The sequence below is a fragment of the Parus major genome, chromosome 18, assembly GCF_001522545.3.
Source record: "Parus major isolate Abel chromosome 18, Parus_major1.1, whole genome shotgun sequence".
NCBI classification, from domain to species: domain Eukaryota; kingdom Metazoa; phylum Chordata; class Aves; order Passeriformes; family Paridae; genus Parus; species Parus major.
The window spans coordinates 6,319,819-6,337,556 of record NC_031786.1 but is presented as its reverse complement, the minus strand read 5'-3'; the positions used below and the strand labels follow the sequence as shown (position 1 = coordinate 6,337,556).

At 45.1% G+C, this 17,738-nt stretch overlaps 1 protein-coding gene across 2 annotated transcripts; it reads right to left on the bottom strand.

Moving 5' to 3' along the window:
* Positions 1 to 1,735: 1,735 nt before the first annotated feature.
* SLC16A5 (solute carrier family 16 member 5) lies at positions 1,736 to 11,970 on the bottom strand. Of its 2 annotated transcripts, XM_015645804.3 has the most exons (5): positions 11,884 to 11,970; positions 10,743 to 10,992; positions 7,415 to 7,558; positions 5,549 to 6,415; positions 1,736 to 3,949 (listed from the first exon to the last, which is right to left on the bottom strand). In XM_015645804.3, exons 2-5 carry the CDS (start codon positions 10,960 to 10,962, stop codon positions 3,708 to 3,710), a joined length of 1,473 nt encoding a protein of 490 aa, XP_015501290.1. In that variant the 5' UTR covers positions 10,963 to 10,992; positions 11,884 to 11,970; the 3' UTR covers positions 1,736 to 3,707. The 2 variants fall into 2 exon arrangements, with proteins under 2 accessions (XP_015501290.1, XP_033374502.1); XM_033518611.1 differs by lacking the exon at positions 11,884 to 11,970 and having other exon boundaries at positions 10,743 to 11,786.
* Between the last annotated feature and the right edge of the window lie 5,768 nt (positions 11,971 to 17,738).

Sequence of the window (17,738 nt, the reverse complement as noted above, 5' to 3'; positions counted from 1 at the left end):
TATTGGCTGTATAGTTTAATGGTCTGAGTGCTTGAAGCACTTGCTGTTTGCCAGAACAGTTCCCAGAGCAGGGGCTGGTCTAGCTGGGGTAGTCACAGCTCCAGGGGCTATTCTGGTGACTTCCATAGCACATTGAAGCCAGAATTCAGGAAATTTTAATTTTTAGTAGTTATTTCTTCTATCTACTAGCCATGTCTGCAAACAGCAAGTCAAGCTCTCAAATTAAGTGGTTTTGCACTTCGGAAGTGTCTTAGAGCGTGAAAGAACTCTAAACCTTTATTTGGGTTTTATTGTTATTAAATATATTTATATATTTAGTAATATTAAGTATTATATATATATAATATTTTTATATTATATATAATATATGAGTAATATTAATATTAAACTTTCCCAAGTATTACCCTGGCAGAGAATCTCAGACTTTTAAGGATCATGATATTGCAATATTTCAGTGAGAACTTCCCAGTGAATGTTTTGTTTCAGTGAGGAAACGTGCTTCTTGCCAAAATGCTTATCTTGCAATGGTCAGAATATCTTCCATGATAAAGGAAGCAGGTGAAGGGCAAGAGGGATATGGGGAACAAGAAACATTTAATTGTGGTCAATTTTTGTGGCTATGCTGTTTCTCAGAGGTTTGTAACCTGGCAGAGTTATTAGTGTTTGTTCCAAATTAAAGCCACGATTATTTTACTGTCTGCAGGTGTTAAAGAAACTGCTTCAGTGGGGCTGTGATGGCCTTGTGTAAAGGGCTGATCTTAAACTCATGAGGGGAACTTTTATTGCTTTCTTTTCCTTTTGGTCCAAAAAAATTCCTAAAGATTGGATGTTGCTGCATCTGTAGGATCCCTCTGAGAGGGAATATTTATTATTCTGTAGTATGCTCAGGTGCCTCCTGTTATCCTTTGCCAAGCTCCTGCTCAAGACAGCTTGGAGTTCAGGATGGAAACACACATGGGAGAGGAGACCCGTGGAAAGGAGTGGGATTCTTTTCTCTGTTATGGGAGCTCAGACATCTTATTCACCTGTGCAAACTCAGCATGAAATGTTACTTTTCCTCTGCTCAGGACTTACTTCTAACCTGTGGGTTGTGGATTACTTTTAAAGGGTCTGTGGAAAGTAACCAGGGGAGACAACTCTGTTTTCAGGCTTGAGTTCTATTAGAAAGGTTTCAGTCAGGAATTGATAAATGTTAAAATAAAAGGTTTGTGAATTGGTTGTTTTTCTTTCCAGAAATGTCTCTCTGTGCTTGTGAGTAAGTCCCAGTGACCCCAGTGATGAGTCTGGAACTATCAAAAAGCACTTCTGAAAAGCACTCTCCTTGCCTTCCATCCTAATTTCTCTTGCACTGCTGCGCAGAGTCAAGAAATGATCAAGACAGGTATCTTTGCCTTGGTGTAGGAGGAGCTGATTTCAGTGTCAGCTTCAGTTGGTGAAGATTTTTTGGTTTTGCCCTGTACATTTCCCTTTTTATGAAGCAGCCAGGGTGAAAGCATTACAGGTGGATCAGTTGGCTCCATGCAGTAGGTGCTCTTTCACCTAACCTTTGTTTCCTGTGGGAAATTTTGGTGGATTGTAGCTTACACACTATATCTTGCCTATTTTGCCCAGGACATTTGTAACAGTGGGAGTATCTGGGGCCACATAACCTCATATTTCTTTTAGAAAACAGAAAGAGAATCTAGAAAGGTGAACAGAATTTAAAATTTAAGAATTACACACAGAGAAAATGGCAATCTGTTCAGCTGCTTAGCTGTTTATTTGCAGTAGCTAGAAGACATTTGGGATTTAATTCCTTTTTATTGCTTTTTTTTTTTTGTGAGAGAGAAAGCCCCCTCATTTTCCTAGGAGTGTACAGCAGTCTGTTTTGGTGAGCTGAGAAGAACCAGTCCTTGTTTACTTCATAGTTATGGACCATGTAAGCATTACATAAGTTAATAAACACGTGTAAATAGAGATTGAATATGTGTATCTCCCACTAATCATCTTATTTAAGTATAGGTTTGTTCAGGAAATGCAAATCCTCCTGGGTCTATAATTCCAGGGCAGTATTGGAGAAGATACTGAGCTGTGGGAACAGGAACTCTTCTGAAGGGTGGGTGCCCCTTCTGTATAAAAGCCACCTGTCAAGCCATCATAGTCTTTGAAGACCTTGGAGTCAGTTTTCTGGTGGTTTCATCCAGAGTGGGGGTTTTTTTATTGGTTTGTTTGTTTTGTCTGGGGAGCTCTAATGAAAACTGTGAGTTTGTCACTAGGAATCTGATAGGACAGTTCTCCAGATAAGCACTGCAGCTGAGTTTGATATAACAGTTCTTAGACAAGCACTGCAGTTCCATTGAAAGCTCTTACTTCTTCCATTTCACTCCCATTTTGTGCTTCCATCTTTCTGATTGTTCTGATGTGTTTGGTTATCTTTATCCATATGCTTCATGAGCTGTTACCCACGTCTATCAGATCAGGGATGACAGAATATGAACAGTTTGCATCTCTGATACTGAGGCTGAGGCTGCTGCAGCCATTGTCTGAGCAGTGACAAGCCTAAATCCTGGGAATGTGGCAGAGAAAGCCACTTAGAGCCAAATAGCTGGATTGAAAGTCAGCAACACTGGCTTTTCTCAGTATGCTTTCCCCACAGATTTCTTTGTAAGTTCTGCTTCTGCTTATAAGAAATATAAGTTATGTTTGTACAAAGTTCTCTGTAATGAGAATGCTGGTGTAATTAAGTTCAAAAGTCTAAGACTAAAGAGCTGAACTGATCTCCACAAAGAGGAACTACAGTTGCTTTGAATTTTGCCCTATAAAATGATGCATATACTTATTCTTAGGTCTGATATTACCCTCCCTGCCCCAAATGGCTTCCAGTTATGTTAATGCTGAAGTGTGTTTACATGAGCCATGAATCCTCTTTTATGATATATTAAACAGCACTTAAGATATCAGTAGTTGTAGAAAGCAGGCACTCCAAGGCTTGGTGGGTTGTTTTTTTGGGTTTTTTTGAGGCTCTGGATTTGAATTTTGAGGCTTTGAAATTTTCTCTATGAAGCACATACATGAGTTTTTCATGCCAAGGGTTCTTGGCATGAAAAACTCATGTATGTGCTTCATAGAGAAAATTGTTGATCTTACTAGAGACTTGTTCAAATTCTACAACCCACACAGCTGCTTTTGTATAGTATTTAGAGATGCAGAAAATAATAACACACTTCCTATGGAAAGTGTTTGTCTTGCCAGAGCCACCATGGGAAGCAAACAGGAAGCCTGTGCACCAAAATTGTGTATTCAGATGAGGCAACAATAGTTCTTTGTGAAGAATTGTCCATTAATACATGTTATCCAGCACTTCCAACTGGAACGTGCTTGTGAAATTCCAGTGACTTCTTAAAGGTGGTGACTTAACCCGATTGAACTGTCACAGCCTTTGTCTCCTGGCACTGGGTCCCACGGCTGTTATCCCATGGTTTGCTTTAGAAGAGCTCAGATCTCTTTGTGCTTCATCTCCTTGGCTAGTGCTGGGTTCTGGACTAGGCCCATGGTCTGGAATTGGACAAAGTCTTGGAATCTGATAAGGTCCTGTGGAGTGGAAGTGCAAAAGGAAGATGACAGTTGTGAAAGCAGACTGGTTTTTTCTCATCTGCCATCAGTATCGGGCCGTGTATTGCTTGGTACAGACCATTTCATGGTGTGGCTCTTTTCCCCCTTCTTTATTTTCATATGCTCGTGATGTACTCAAATGCTGGAGGGGGTTGACTTTCAGCCTTTGGTTCTGTTGATGTTTCATTGTATTGATATTTGAAGGGATTGTCCAAACATGCTTTGGAAGCCTCTCTCAATTTGTTTTTTTTTTCCAGAGCACAGAAGCTGAACCCCATAAATAATGCAGCCGATATCAGGAAGAAGCTGGAGTTGTAGAAGACGTAGTGGAAATCATTGGTTATGTCTACCAGGAGACCTGAAATAGAAGTCATAGCTTAGCCAAAGAGAAGAGACACACTAAAGTCATACATTTACATGAATGTCAAACCTGAATCATTCAGCAAACTGCCATATACAAAAGACAAGCATTCTCTGATGAGTTCTGTCCTCTTCTCTGGATTCTAGTGGTTGTTTAGTTTTTTATTTGTAGTCACAAGTCAGGTGATACTTCTGTAGAAAGTATTTTTCAATACATAGACAAATCAGGAAAGGAAGGAAATTGTTATTTTTCCCCAACCTGCTGTTTAATTTTGTTTGCCCAGCAGAGGACCCTTGTGCCACTGCCACTCAGTGGCTTTTGGAATGAGTGACCCTATTACATCCTAGGGCAGAAAACAGAACAACCAGATGGAGAAATAGCTCAGAAATTTATATAGTAAGGTCTCTAAACTGAATAATTGTCTCTAATCCTGTATAATGAGGGATAAGGAAATTCACAGCACAGCAAGATTATGACTAACATTAAGTGACCTTAATATAAACCATTTGGAAGTATGAGATATCAAGGGAGTGATTTAAGACTAATATTAGAGATGGAAAAGTGATATTTAGGCCAAATACATGATGCCTTCTATAGGCTGTTTATCAGTGTAGAAATACTGGAATAATGCTTATTTGCTTGTATTTTTCAGTCAAGATTGGTGATGTTTCTTTCTATTAGAGTATTTTTGTGTAGCAGATTTTAGGACTACAAACAGAAATGGAGCTGCTTTTACTGCACTTTGTTTTGCCCATCTGCTGCTCCTGTCAGCGATGACCAAGAAAGGACCTTTTTTGCTCTGAGAAAAGTGACTGACACACTAATGCCAGGGAGTACCATGAAATACACTGCATGTTACCATCACATTATTGAACCAGACATAATTTTCCTTCTGAGTAGCCACAATTCACTGTCTGGAGAAGAGAACTAAAGCCTGAACTGAGGTTGACATGCTCATGTTGACATTTTTTGTTTGTTAGTCTTTGAATTTACTGCTGTAGTGCAGGAGCAGGTGTGTATCGAACAGGTCACTTAGTGGCATTTGGAGTGAACTGTGAATAATTTATTGGACTGAGAGTCATAACTAGCTCCTTTCTTGTCTCCAGAGAAAAATTAATATGCTCCAGAACTTGGAAAGAAGATTGAACAGAAGCTTTTACTATGGGGATTTTGAATAATATAGGATGAGTAATAATTTTGAACACAAATAATTTGTTTAATGGGATGTTCACAATTCCTTGAGACTTCACGGATAAAACAATGCAAACCAGCAAAATGGTGAAAAAGTTCATAGTAACTCCTGTCAACTTCTTGCCACTGGAAAAAAGCTGTCATTGCTCCCATAGGTATCAGATCACTTACCAAGTGAGTCATTTTTCAGTGTGCTCTTGATGCAGCTGCAGAAATTACTTTCCAGATGTCAGAACAGGCTGATTATTCCTTTCTGACCTACCTTTTATATTGCTTCCTTTGCATAACTCACCTACACCATGGATCTGGAAACTTTCTAATTCCTTTTCTTGATGCTCCCAAACACTTGTCACCAGTTTCCAAACCACCACCTTTCCCCAAGCCAGCTTTCATCGCCTCTCTCACCTGTGAGTGGGGGCCCAATAAGGAGGGTGATGCTCTCTAGGATGGTGAAGAGCCCTAGAGCACTGGAGAACCTGTCCATCTCTACCACATCCATCAGCACCTGGAAGACGAGCGCCCCGATGCCACTCATGGCTATGCTGAGGATGATGCAGTAGAGGATGAGCACACTGAACTCAGCTGAAATGACACAGATGAAATTGCTGAGCCCACAGAGGAGCACGGCCAGGCTGAACAGGTAGATGCGTCTCCCTGTGAAAACTCTGTGTCCTGAGAGCAGCCCTGTGAGAGGGCGGATGAAGATGTTGATGAAACCGATGATGGAGATGAGGAGAGCTGCCTTTCGTTCCTCCACCCCATTGTGGGTGGCATAAGGCACAAGGTAGACATGGGGTAAGGCAAACCCCATCATCATCCAGGTCACTCCAATAGTGTAAATCTGGTAACCTTTGTTTTCACAGAAGATGTCAAAAGCCAGGTACTTCTGCAGCATCTGGAAGCATTTTGTCCTTTTGGTGTGCTGCTGGAGTGTGGGGTGGTAAAGAGATGCTCCGTTGGACAGCGGTGCCTCTTCTGCTCTGCTCCCTGGTTCCTCTTTGGGCTTGGCAGACTGTGGAAGTGACCCTGATGCCAGCTGAATGGGTCTCATGATGGCTCCACAAACACAGCAGTTCAGTAGTATTCCTCCAAAGATGAGGAAGGTGTTTCTCCAACCCATCTCATCCAGCAGGTATTGAGACAGCAGTGGCCACAGTGTGAAACCAAGGGAGACACCAGTGGAGGCCATGGCATTGGCCAGTGTTCGCCACCGTACAAAGTAGTAGCCCAGCACAGTCACTCCTGCCTGGAAGCTGAAACATGATCCCAGACCTAAAGGTGAGAATAAATGATTCTTCTTTGTTGTCTTAAAGGGTGAAAAGAGCCCAGATTCAGGGTGTACCCACAGATTACTTCCTCTGCCACTGAAGCATTTTCTGACCTGCCAGGCCACACAGCCCACAGGGACTGATGAATACTCAGAAACCCCACACCAGGGATGAAGAAGGATGTATCTAAATTAAACTATTTGTGTTCTTTGCTATAGTAAATATATTGACCTAATCTGATATTTTTCTGGGACACCCTGCAATTCTTAAAATTGTTATTGTATTGAAACTGTTCATTAAAAACTTGGGGTTTTTTTACCACATGCAACAAGAAGTGCTGCTTTCCTGATGCTTTCATCAGGGCTCAGGGAATTGCTTGTTTTTCTCTCTATGCAGTGGCCACTGCTTAACTTGCAAGATCCAGCAGGATTGGTTCCAGAGTAAGGAATTAATTTCTCTGTGTTATTTAAAACCAAGAGTTGAACATCAATTACATAGGAGAAATATTTGGAAAGGAAAAGTTCCCATCTGTTAATTCTGTTCAAAACCAACAGGGTCTTTTGTTAGAAAAAGATGTCTCCATTCTCCCCCAGTTTGGGAGTGGTGAAATACAAGCCCAGGGATCCTGGGAAGACATTATCCAAACACATTATGTTCCAAGACTGGAAAAACAACAAAAACTCCTCTACTTGAAAGACAAAAGGCTGAGAAGATACTAAAAAGAACAGACATCCTTTTTCTCCAGTTTACCTTCTGGAGAGCTGTATCTTTTTCCAGAGACAAGCACTTCCCAGCAAGCTTGAGTGGGTGAGGTGTGTGCTAAAGGGGTGTGAAGGCCAAGTCTAGTGGGATGGCCAAGTCTAGTGTAGGATTTCTGCGGTGCTGGGAGGCTGTTGACTTCTCATATTTCACAGATGAGTGGAAAAATGTGACCACTTAGTTGGGGCACTCCCATTTCCCATGTCCAACACAGCAGCTGACTTTCCCTGCTCCCTGTACGTACCAGTGATGAGGCCAGCCGTGAGGTACAGCTGGCTGATGGACTTGCAGAAGGAGCTGGACACCATTCCCAGCCCACTGAGCAGCCCTCCCAGCATCACTGCAAACCTGCAGCCAAACTGTTTCACCAGGATGCTGCAGAGGGGCCCTGGAAGTAGAGAAGGAAAAAGGAAGCAGTTAGGAAGGAAGGAAGTATTTTATACCTGCTGGATTGCTGCAATTATCAAGTGATGTAGTCTAGAGACCCTGAGGGTTGTCCTGGCAGTTTAATGTAGTGGAGGAGACAAGAAGAAAAAATATATTCTGTGAGCTTCTCAAGTACTTGGCCAGCTGAGGGGGAATCTGTGATCTGCTGAGATTTTGACCATCAAGTAGGATGTGATGGATTTTCATTAAAACCCTTGGAAATGAACTTCAGGTGAATTCCATGAGATTGTGATAAATTGTTTGCTAATGACATGTAACATCCTTAATTTTGGGGCAGGGAAAGATTAGTTCACACCTGCATCCCACCAGTGGGGAGGTGCTTCTCTTTATGCTCTGGCAGAAGAGGATCTGAAGGTAGAGTTTATTTTCTTGTTCTCTTGAGGATCCTTAAGATTTTCTAGGATTTATTAACTTTTTTTTTCCCAGTTCTGAACAGTTAAGGTTATGGAAGCAAATACAAAATGACTGTAAGCTGCAGAATTAGGAGTTAGTCAGTGTAGGGAAAATAACCTGTGGCATATTTGTGACCTAAATCAATGTCTGGTTTGAAATAAAATCCACAGAGTCAAGTGAACAGTGGAACATTATTAAAATTAGGAGTGCAGCTGTCTGTATTTTGATCTGCTTGGGAGATTTTTCACCTCAGACTTCACTGGCCTTTGAAAAAGTGTCCAGCAAATGTGACTGGATTATTTTTCCTCCTGCTGAAGTCATTAAGGATGGTACTGCTGTTTAACTAGCCCAGGAAGGCATAAATTGAACACTGCAAAATAATGAGATTGGCTCTAAAAACTTAATGTTTTTTCATGATTAGTTCCTGGGTGCTTGTTGTCTGGGCTTCAAACGTTATTTCTCACTTCCCTGGGACTTTTGTGCTTTCTTTTGCAAGAATAACATCAACAAAAGTGTTGCATTTGTATGAGTTAGTGCAGAGTGTTCGGTGTGCATGAATATCTAGGAAGAGGAGCCTGTAAGGGCCTGAAACCCCCTTTTGGAGACAGATGTAGGACCCTGAAGTCTCTCAAATTATCTTATAACAAAATAATTGTTAATGGCTTTTACCTAGGAACGTAGCACCGATAATGGGATATATTTGGCTGAATTATGAGCTATTGTTTGCCCTGTGCCCTTCCCCATTTCCTTCCATAGCTCTCCTGCATTGAACCTTCTCCCAGTACTGGCTACTCTGAGCACAACCTGTTCTGCCCATTTCCCTTCCTCTTCCAAATTTTGCAACAAATATTTTTTCCCCCTTCAGTTACTATGAATTAAAAAGAATAAAGGTGAAGAAAAGAGAGTGGCACCTCTAAGAGATACTGGAGACAGCAGCATGCAATTTAGGGAAAGCTTTAAGTGCTGAAATGATGGATGTAACTAGAGAACCTGAATCAAGTAAAGCCTGGTCCCTTACAAAGGACGTCAGAAGTTCCAGCAAAAGCTATATGTGGCTGGCTTCAGAGGGAGGCTTTGATCTCCGTTTAGTTTGTTGGGTTTTCCTTCTGGTTTGTTACTACTTCCTAGTGCTTCTGGGGGACAAGCACAAGCCCTCCTGTGCTGTAACACCCTACAACAGAAGACATAACTGGCAAGCAAAGTACAACTCTCTGGCTGTGCCCCGACAGATTCTACTGTGAATATTGACACAAGGCTATTCTTTCCTTATCTAAGTTATAACTTTTGGATCTATGTATTGGCTGTCTTGGTATTACCTTTTACTGTAGGTCTAGCCTCCTACACAACAATTACTTCATTAAAGATGACAGGATAATTGACATTCTTGTGGATACTGCCAGAGTTGTCCTTCCTGGACATGCTGGGACCAAGCTGCTTCAGAGACCATTTCCCAGAGCCAGCAGGTCTCAATTGGATCCTTCCCATTAATCACAGAAGGATCACAAGGGCTGGAAAGCAGGATGGGGAATGCCCAACAGCTTCCAAATTCCAAACCCCGAGGCTACCTCTCTATTTCTGCTGACTCTTAGTGGTGATTCCTCCCCTTGACGCTTCCCTCGATATCTCTTTCCATCTGCACCTTGATATTCTGGACCCAGCTGTTCCTGCTAAAGTGCAAATTCTCAATTCCATGCAGGTAGCTGCCAACCATATCCTGCATGGGACAGACTGAACCTGCCAAAGCCTTTGCATCAGTGTGACTCAGGGCTCTGGGGTTGTTTTTTTTCCTTTATAATGCAGTATCAACTTTCACCAGCACTGGAAGGGAGTAGGAGTGAACTCGGGAGAAACTCAGATACATGGGCAACACTGGGGAACCTTCTTTCTGTTGCCTGGTAGGGTTTGGGTTGTCTGTTTATCAGATAAGCACAGGATTTGTATGGGTCACACAGCACAGACCATTCATTGGCAAGTCCTTGAACTGCTGGAGATTTGGTTTTCTCTCTGCAGAAAGAGAAAAGAATCCCCACATCTTTGTGTGGAATCTGGGACCCTGCCTTGTCCTACTCCCATATTTTATTTCAAGGGGAAAACCCGTGATTCACTCCACTATCCACAGAGCACAATCCTCCTTCCACCGCTGCAGCCAGGGGGTGCTTCCTGACCCACATTCTGCACTGATCCAGCCCTCCTCACATCCACCCTGATGCCTGCGTAGGTGTGTGCTCCGTGCCACCGCCCAAGGAGCTGCTTTTAAGACTTTGCCTCAGCTGGCAGCTCTGAGGAGCTCAGCTTTTGGAATCTCCTCAGCCACAAGGAACAGAGCTGTCATGTGGCACTTGGAAGGAGATGTGCTCTTGTGGACAAGATGAACCAAGAAAGAACCAGAGCTCCAGCACCACATCCTGGCTTATTCAAAGAGCTTCTATGAGTAATAACTATGTTCTTGCTGATCTGGAAAAAACTGGACTGAGAATGGTATTTGCCTTCTTTGACCAAGGGTCTTGGCTGACTCTGAGAGTGACAAAAGGGAGCACGGAATCTGTGGACATTTAGCTTTGGACTGTGGGATCCAAGTGGCTTGGAGATGCTGTGTACTTCCAAACAGCCACTCTATTTGGACCTCCTTCCACCACCCACCTTAATGAGAACCTGAAAGTATCCTCATTACATCCCCCCACCAGCAGCACAAGGGCAGGATGTGGAGGAGGCCATTCCCTGCCATCACTCACCCCCTCCGTGCAGCACGGCCACCATGATGGACGGGAACCACGATGTCTGGCTGTTGCTGGCCTGAAACTCATGCTGGAGGTCCGTGAAGAAGACACCGAGGCAGCTGGTGAAGCCCAACGTCAGCCCCTGCAGCATCACCGCAGCCAGCAGGACCATCCATGCCCATCCCTGGTCCTGGGGCTTGGCAGCACCACGTCCTGCTGCTTCTCCTTGGGACATGATAGCTCCGTTCTCCTCTAAGCCAGCCTGCTGGGGAAGGGAGTGCAGCTACCATGTAACCCTCAGGCCAGCAAACAGGCCTTCAGGGAAGAGTTTATGGTGTTCCTGAGGCTCAGAGCACCAGTGTTTCCCACACCTTTCCCAGCTGACACTCTTGACTTCTTGCTCTGCATTTCTTCCAGCACCTCCCTTCCTTCTCGCTACAGGATCCTGGCACAAGCTTGTTTAAGAAAGCTGCCTTCTCCTTTTATATTTCACAAGACTGTGACCACAGCCAGGTAGAGGACAGGACCACACCTCCTCTGAGATATGAATTAGCTTTACCTAGTTCCGCCCTTATTTTCCTTTTCACCTGCTTTCATCATATGGAGTCCCCTTGCTGGCAATTGCTAAGGTCACTCAACCCCTGTGCACAGGAGGAAAAACCGCAAATGCCAAGTAAAATAGAAACCTATAAATGTTCCGTGTCACAGCAGAGCTCAGTATGAACCTTTCAGGAAAACTACACCTACCTACAAAGTGCTGGTGGTAAAAAAACATTTTAAAAGCCATTAATTAATTAGAATCCAGTGATGGCAGATAGGCTTTTGCTTTACCTCTCTAAATCTAGAACTGCTGCTGAGAGATCACAGTTTGGATTTCTTTGAGACTGACAGCACGAAACATATAGCAATAGCATTCCCCATCCTCTCCATATAAATAAACATGCATAAAATAATAATCTCTGGCAGCTGGATGAGCTCAGAAAAAGTCCCCATAAGGTCACTGTACAACGCAATATTTACTTAGCAGTCAAATAGTGTTTTTTTCCCTAAAACAACAGCTGCATTTAGGTCTTATGTGCAGCTTTAGCCATGAATAATAGTTTGATTTTGCTCATTATTTCAAATATGCCATGGTGGCAGAAAGTGAGTTTCATACCTCAGGCTGAGACCAGAATGGGTCGAACGAAGGGCGGCACCGCGTGGCTGCGGCTCATCCCTGTGTGCGCAGCCCGGTCAGCTCATGGCCCATGATCAGACCCTTGTGCTTCAGTAGAGACTACAGGCTTTGATGAAGTCTTTTGCAATATTAACCTAGGCATCATTTCTGTAAACAGGGCTCTTATGCTGGCTGGCTCACAGCCAGAAAATGAAAAAAAAAAGGCTGGGAGCAGAGGGGGCCCGTGGGAAGGGGCTCTGAGATGCAAATCACGGTGGTGGTGCTCAGCACACTTTAATCCTTTGTCCACTTTAGCTGGGCGCAGATAATGCAGCTAATTCAAGTGCTTGTTTCTGTACTGTGAATTAGCTGGGTGACAGCCTAAAACCTCTCCCCGGCAACAGCAAACCTGCAAAAAAAGGCAGAAGCACAGCTCTTCTCTGTTCCCAGCTGCCCTGTCCAACTTTTGAGTTTGTCCAGCAGATTCCTGGCTCCCCTCGCATCTCCCTGGGTGCCTGCTTGTGGGGAAGGACTCTCCAGTGGGGCTGCAGACCCCATGGCTTTCATCCTCCTTCTGCCCCTGGCTGCAGGACACCTTTTCCCCTGGGCAGCCCGACCTGAACAGCCACTGCAAGGACCCTGGGGATGTGCTGCCAGGCGCCACACGACCTCCTCGCTGCCTTCTGCCTGCACAAAGGTAAAGGAACAAGTTTTTTCCAGCTCTGGCTTAGCCGGCTGTGCCACACCGATCAACAGCAGCGCTGCAAACCCTCGGGTTAACCCTTCCAAGGTATCCAGATATAGAATGGACAGTATGAAAGTGGAGGGGTGGTGTGTGCTGTCCTGCTTCTATGGGCTTGATGCTCTCAGGCAACCTGCTCCTGCTGTTGAGCAAAAAACATGACAGGACTGGGACATGTGTGAAACATGGGCAGATTTTCACATGCACGTGATCGTGCCGTATCAGTAGGGCTGGGAATAGGATTGGAGTTCACAGCAATAGCCACACCTGGGTGCCTACAGAAAACAAGTGTGCTTTTGTTGGGAGCAGGAGAACAAGTGCAAAGGTGCTTCTCTCTACCACCTGTGGAGCACCTGAGGACACGTGAGTGCCCTGGATGGGACACGGAACTGCCTGTTTGAGTCTTTCTTTCCAGCCACTCTCTGCCAGTCGCTGTCTGCCCTGATGAGCTAATCTGTTCACATCTGAATGTTTTTTCTTCTTCCATTGATCCCCAAGACATCAGCATTCAAACCTTGGATTTCCCTAGCTGTTGTGGAGCAGCCCTGGTAGCTGTTGTTTATGGCAGCAGAGCAGGAGTGCTCACACAGTAACTCTCCCTTCTTTTTCTGTGCCTCAGTTTCCCTCAGCGCCAGTGGGGGCCACATAGCTGCTGGCATGAAGACTTCTGGCTGCTTCCTTATGCCAAGAGACACAAGGGCCTGGGGCATTTATGTAGCTCACCTCAAAGGAAGAGGTTTATATTTCACAAATTCAGGTTTATGCTGTGCAAATAATGATATTTATAGTCTTCAGTAAGAGCTTGTAGGTGGTGGCACTTCTGCCAGCTCACTTCTTCTCTGGAGTGACTGAGGAGGGAGACCCAGCCACAGGGTCCAGCAGGGAAGTCAGGAGTGTGGCTGGAGGGAGGCAGAACCACTACCCAAAGCAATGGGGCTTAGAAGAGTGTTCAGAGACTGGACAATGCCTGCAGCTTGAGAGAAGGAAAGGGAATGGAGGAGAAGGTTTCTCGCACTTTCCTGCCATTGAGCTCAGCCCTGGCATGCGTGGACACATATTTTGTGAATGTGTAAAATAAGCTGCATGTACAGAAGCAAGATGTTTACTGTAAACTAAGCAGGGTGGTAAACTGCTTTTCGGGGTCACTCAGTGTCTGTTGAGGGTAGGTACCAAGCAACTGTCTTGGTAAATACCTTTATAAGTGACTTTTAAAGCACCTTTTCATCCTGAGACCATGGCTGGCTTTGCCATCCTCTTCCACGTAACTTATATCCCAGCTGACTTTTCCAAGGTGACCCAGTGAGGTGACAGCAGAGAACCCAGATTTAGCTGATTAAAGCATCAACCCAAGTGGTGCTGCTTGGCCCAGCACTACAGGGCTGCCTCTGCTGGATGTCACTTGTCAGCAGTTGGTTGCAACCCTCAGGGGCCAGGCTGTGCCTGGGGCACAGTGGAGGTGGTTGCAAATCACCTGCTCTCTCCCTGTCCTTACATGCATGTTACAGCTTGGTAAACCAGCCCAATGCTCAGGAGCCTCAGCAGCAGCTTTGGGGCTTAAAAACATGGTTTAGTGGTAGCCTTGGCAGTGCTGTGTTAATGGTTGGACTCAGTGATCTTTAAGGTATTTTCCAACCCAAATGGTTCTGTGATTCTTTGTGTCTGGAAACCAAAGTGCAAATGCCTCAGAGTTTGCAAATCACACTTGAGAAAGACCAATTGAATTTGTTACAGAGATCCAGATTAGCAAATCCTCTGGCAGATTGATTATTGCAGAGGAAGCGTGGTGGGTTTGGTTTTAGATTTTGTTTTTTGTCTAAAGCAGGGGAAATGAAGTGACATTTCAGCTATGGGATTGCAGAAAGCTTTGTGGCAGGGAGCTGTTCAGGCAGGTTCAGTTGCAAATTAAACTCTTGCTCTGCTCCATCCCTGGAACATAGACCTAACAGAAACTGAAGTCTCAGGGCATCTGAAAACAGGTTCCTGAGGCTGGGACAGTATCTGAACAACTCTGACAAAACCCCTTCAGAGCAGCTCTGCCAGTACTGAGAGAATGGTGCTGTGCCAAGGATGGAGGAAGTGCTGGTTTATCCTGAGTTTCCCAAGCAGTTCTCATAGCATCACTCCCACATCCTCTCCCTACAAAAGTGATCAGGGTCCTGCCTACACTAATTGGTCTTAATTAGCTGACCAGCCTCATCTGTGTCCTTCTCCTAAACCTCCTCCATCCTGTTTGTTCCCTAGCTACATTTAAGTTCAGATCCTTGCATGGCTTGCTTTTTGCTGCTTTCTGCTCTCCTGGGTTGACTTTGGGTCTGCCTGGCTGCTTTGTGCTCATTAATCACTGACAATGTGGGTATAAGACCCAGGTGAGAAATCCCCCTTTTGGGACTAAGTTTAATGGCCATTAGCCAGTGCTGGGAATAACAAAGCTTAGCCTGGAGATGGGAAATGGGAGCTGAGGAGGCAGCTGGCACCAGAGCATGCACTGACAGCTCCCACTGGCCTGCAGGAATTCAGCAAGATGTGGCTTGTCCCTGCTGCTTATCCCGGCGGTAGACCTGGCTGGTGGATGAGTGCAGATGGTTTGTGCATGCTGGTCCTTGCCCTCCTGGCTGCCACCATTCCCCCGGGCCCCAGCTGTCCCAGAGCCCTGCTTTGTGTACAAGGTGTGGTGCCAAGAAGGGCAACATTCCCCGAGGCGATGGGGATCTGGAGATGAGTCTGAGGAAGATGTTGCATAAACTCAATAAACTGAAGTGGCTCATGCTTGTGTGACACCCTGAGCTGCCACACTGCCCCGGCCTGCCCTGAGACTGGACAGAGAGAGGGAGCAATGGTGCCATGGAGTATCTGAACAGATGGAGGTCCTTGCCAGGATCTGATGGCTGAGGTTATTGAGGATATCTGAAAGCTGCTGGTGCTTTTTCTTCCAGAAATTGCTTGTATTTGGGAAGATGAGGGAGGGGTGTGGGGGGGTGGGTGTTCCTGGGAAAATGAGGGTTTTCAAAAAATGAAGTTACCTTGTCATTAGCTGGAAGGAAAACCCCTGCAGTAGGTGAGGATGTGGCAGAGGAAGGGGGAAGAGGGATGTGAAGCAGCTGTAGGTACAGTCTAACCCTGATGCAGGGCATCTCTTTCATAGATTGACATTTTGATCCCAAGCAGTGGCTGAAGGTTCCTCCTAACACGCTTTTAATTGTCATTCAAATTGTCTTTTATTAATAAGGAATAAGGAACTCAGTGGGAATAGGACCAAGAGAAGTGGTTCCTTATGGCTGACAGGTGGAGGAGGTTGTGGGGGGATTAAAGGTGATCAGCCAGAAATTTTGGAGAATGTTTTTTAGGAAGCCAGCTGGTTTTTGGGCCCCAGCTATTCAGCTTTGGCTCTTTAGCTCTCAGCAGATGCTCTGCTATCCCAGCCAGGCCCTGCTCAGATCTCCTGTCCAAGGAAGATGTCCTGCTCTGAGGAAGATACAGGTCACAACAGGATAGAAGAGCCAGCAACTTAGTGCTGACACTGAGGCTCTTCCTGCCCATACCCAGAGGGATCATGATGGTCAGTTTTGTGATTTCTGGAAAAGGAAAGGCAGGAACTCTTTATTCCAGTGGGAAGTGCAGGTCTCTGTGTGCCCTAGGGTTATATTGTCAGGGGGATACGGAAACACCAAATGTGGCTGTGAGCCTTTATTTGATAAGGGGGCAAAATCCCCTTTGGTTTGGCAAATGACCCTCTCCTTCTTACTTTTTATGTGTTTCTTTGTATTAAAATTTTAGATAAAGACATGCTGGAACATTAGGTTGAGGATGACCATTTATTAGGTGCTTTCTATCTGTTTAGTGTCTGTTCTGCCTGCTTTCCTAAGGCATCTTGAATTCAGTGCCCAGGTGAAAGGCCTGTCTCCTTGCTTGGTTGCCCAAATGGTTTTCCTCATTTTTAGACACTGTCATTTGAATTCATCAGGGTCACTGGTGCATGTTTTCCTGGCTGTGGTAAAGGACCTGCTGCCCAGATGGCCCTGAGCTCAAGGATATACTTGGTGACACAGAGACCAGTGGAGTTCCAATTCACTGATGAAAATTGAGGACTCTGTGTACTTCAGACTGCTGATGGGCTTGGGTCAGACTCCTATCTGCTAAAGTCTGGGAAACACCTATGAGGGATGGAGGCCTCTAACAGGAAATATTACCAGAAGGTCAAATATCTTTTGAGATATACCTTTGCTTTTTTGTTACACCACAACCTGAAGGTATTTACAAGGGCACTCCAACTCTTTCTTTACTGCTGCTTGGAGTAACCAACATGTTTCTCCAGCCTGGAAAGCAAGAGGGCATGTGGCATTTATTTACCCATATGAAAGTTGGGTTAAACCTTCAATAACTGCCTCAAAACCAGATCTAGGTGGAAGGACGTGGCCAAGGTCCTTGTTTCCCAAACAAATTAGTAAGCCGAGTTGAAAATACCTGCAGGCTTTCCTGTCTGCAGACAGATCTGGCTTGATTACTTTGTTCCAGGTGAGGGTGGGCAGGTAAGTGACGAATTGACCTTCGTCTGTGTGTGAGCCTGAGGCAGAGCAGAAAAGCGTGTGGAGGGGTTGTGCAAGATGCACATATGGCTGTGGCAGGACCTCTGCACTGCTGTGGTTTCATCCTCCCACATGTGCAGAGGGGAAATGCAGCCTCAGTTTCCACTGCGTTTTGCTGGGGCCCCAGGCCAAGCAGTTGGATGCTTGGTGCCTGACATTGCTAAAACCCTTTCCTATCTTTAATGTCAATTATTATTTCCTCTTTGTCCACAGACACGAGCACACAGGCCAGTAAAACAAATTAATTAATTGTGTTCCAAGCAAAGCTGTCAGGGCTAAGGTGAGCTGCCAGCTGGGGTGACTAACGGGAGTGTTGTGGGAAGGTGAGCACCAGCCCCAGGGAGCCTCGTGGGCCCTGGACACAGCCTGGGGGACAGGAGGGTGCCTGAGCCTCTCTTTCCAGAGGAGGATGTAGAATTGTTCCTTTTATGTGCTTTCCAGTGTAGGAAAGTCTGATGTGGGGTTTTTAAGTCACTCTGCCATAGATTAGTGCATGCACTCACTACCTACTGACTTTTTACTCTGGCTAT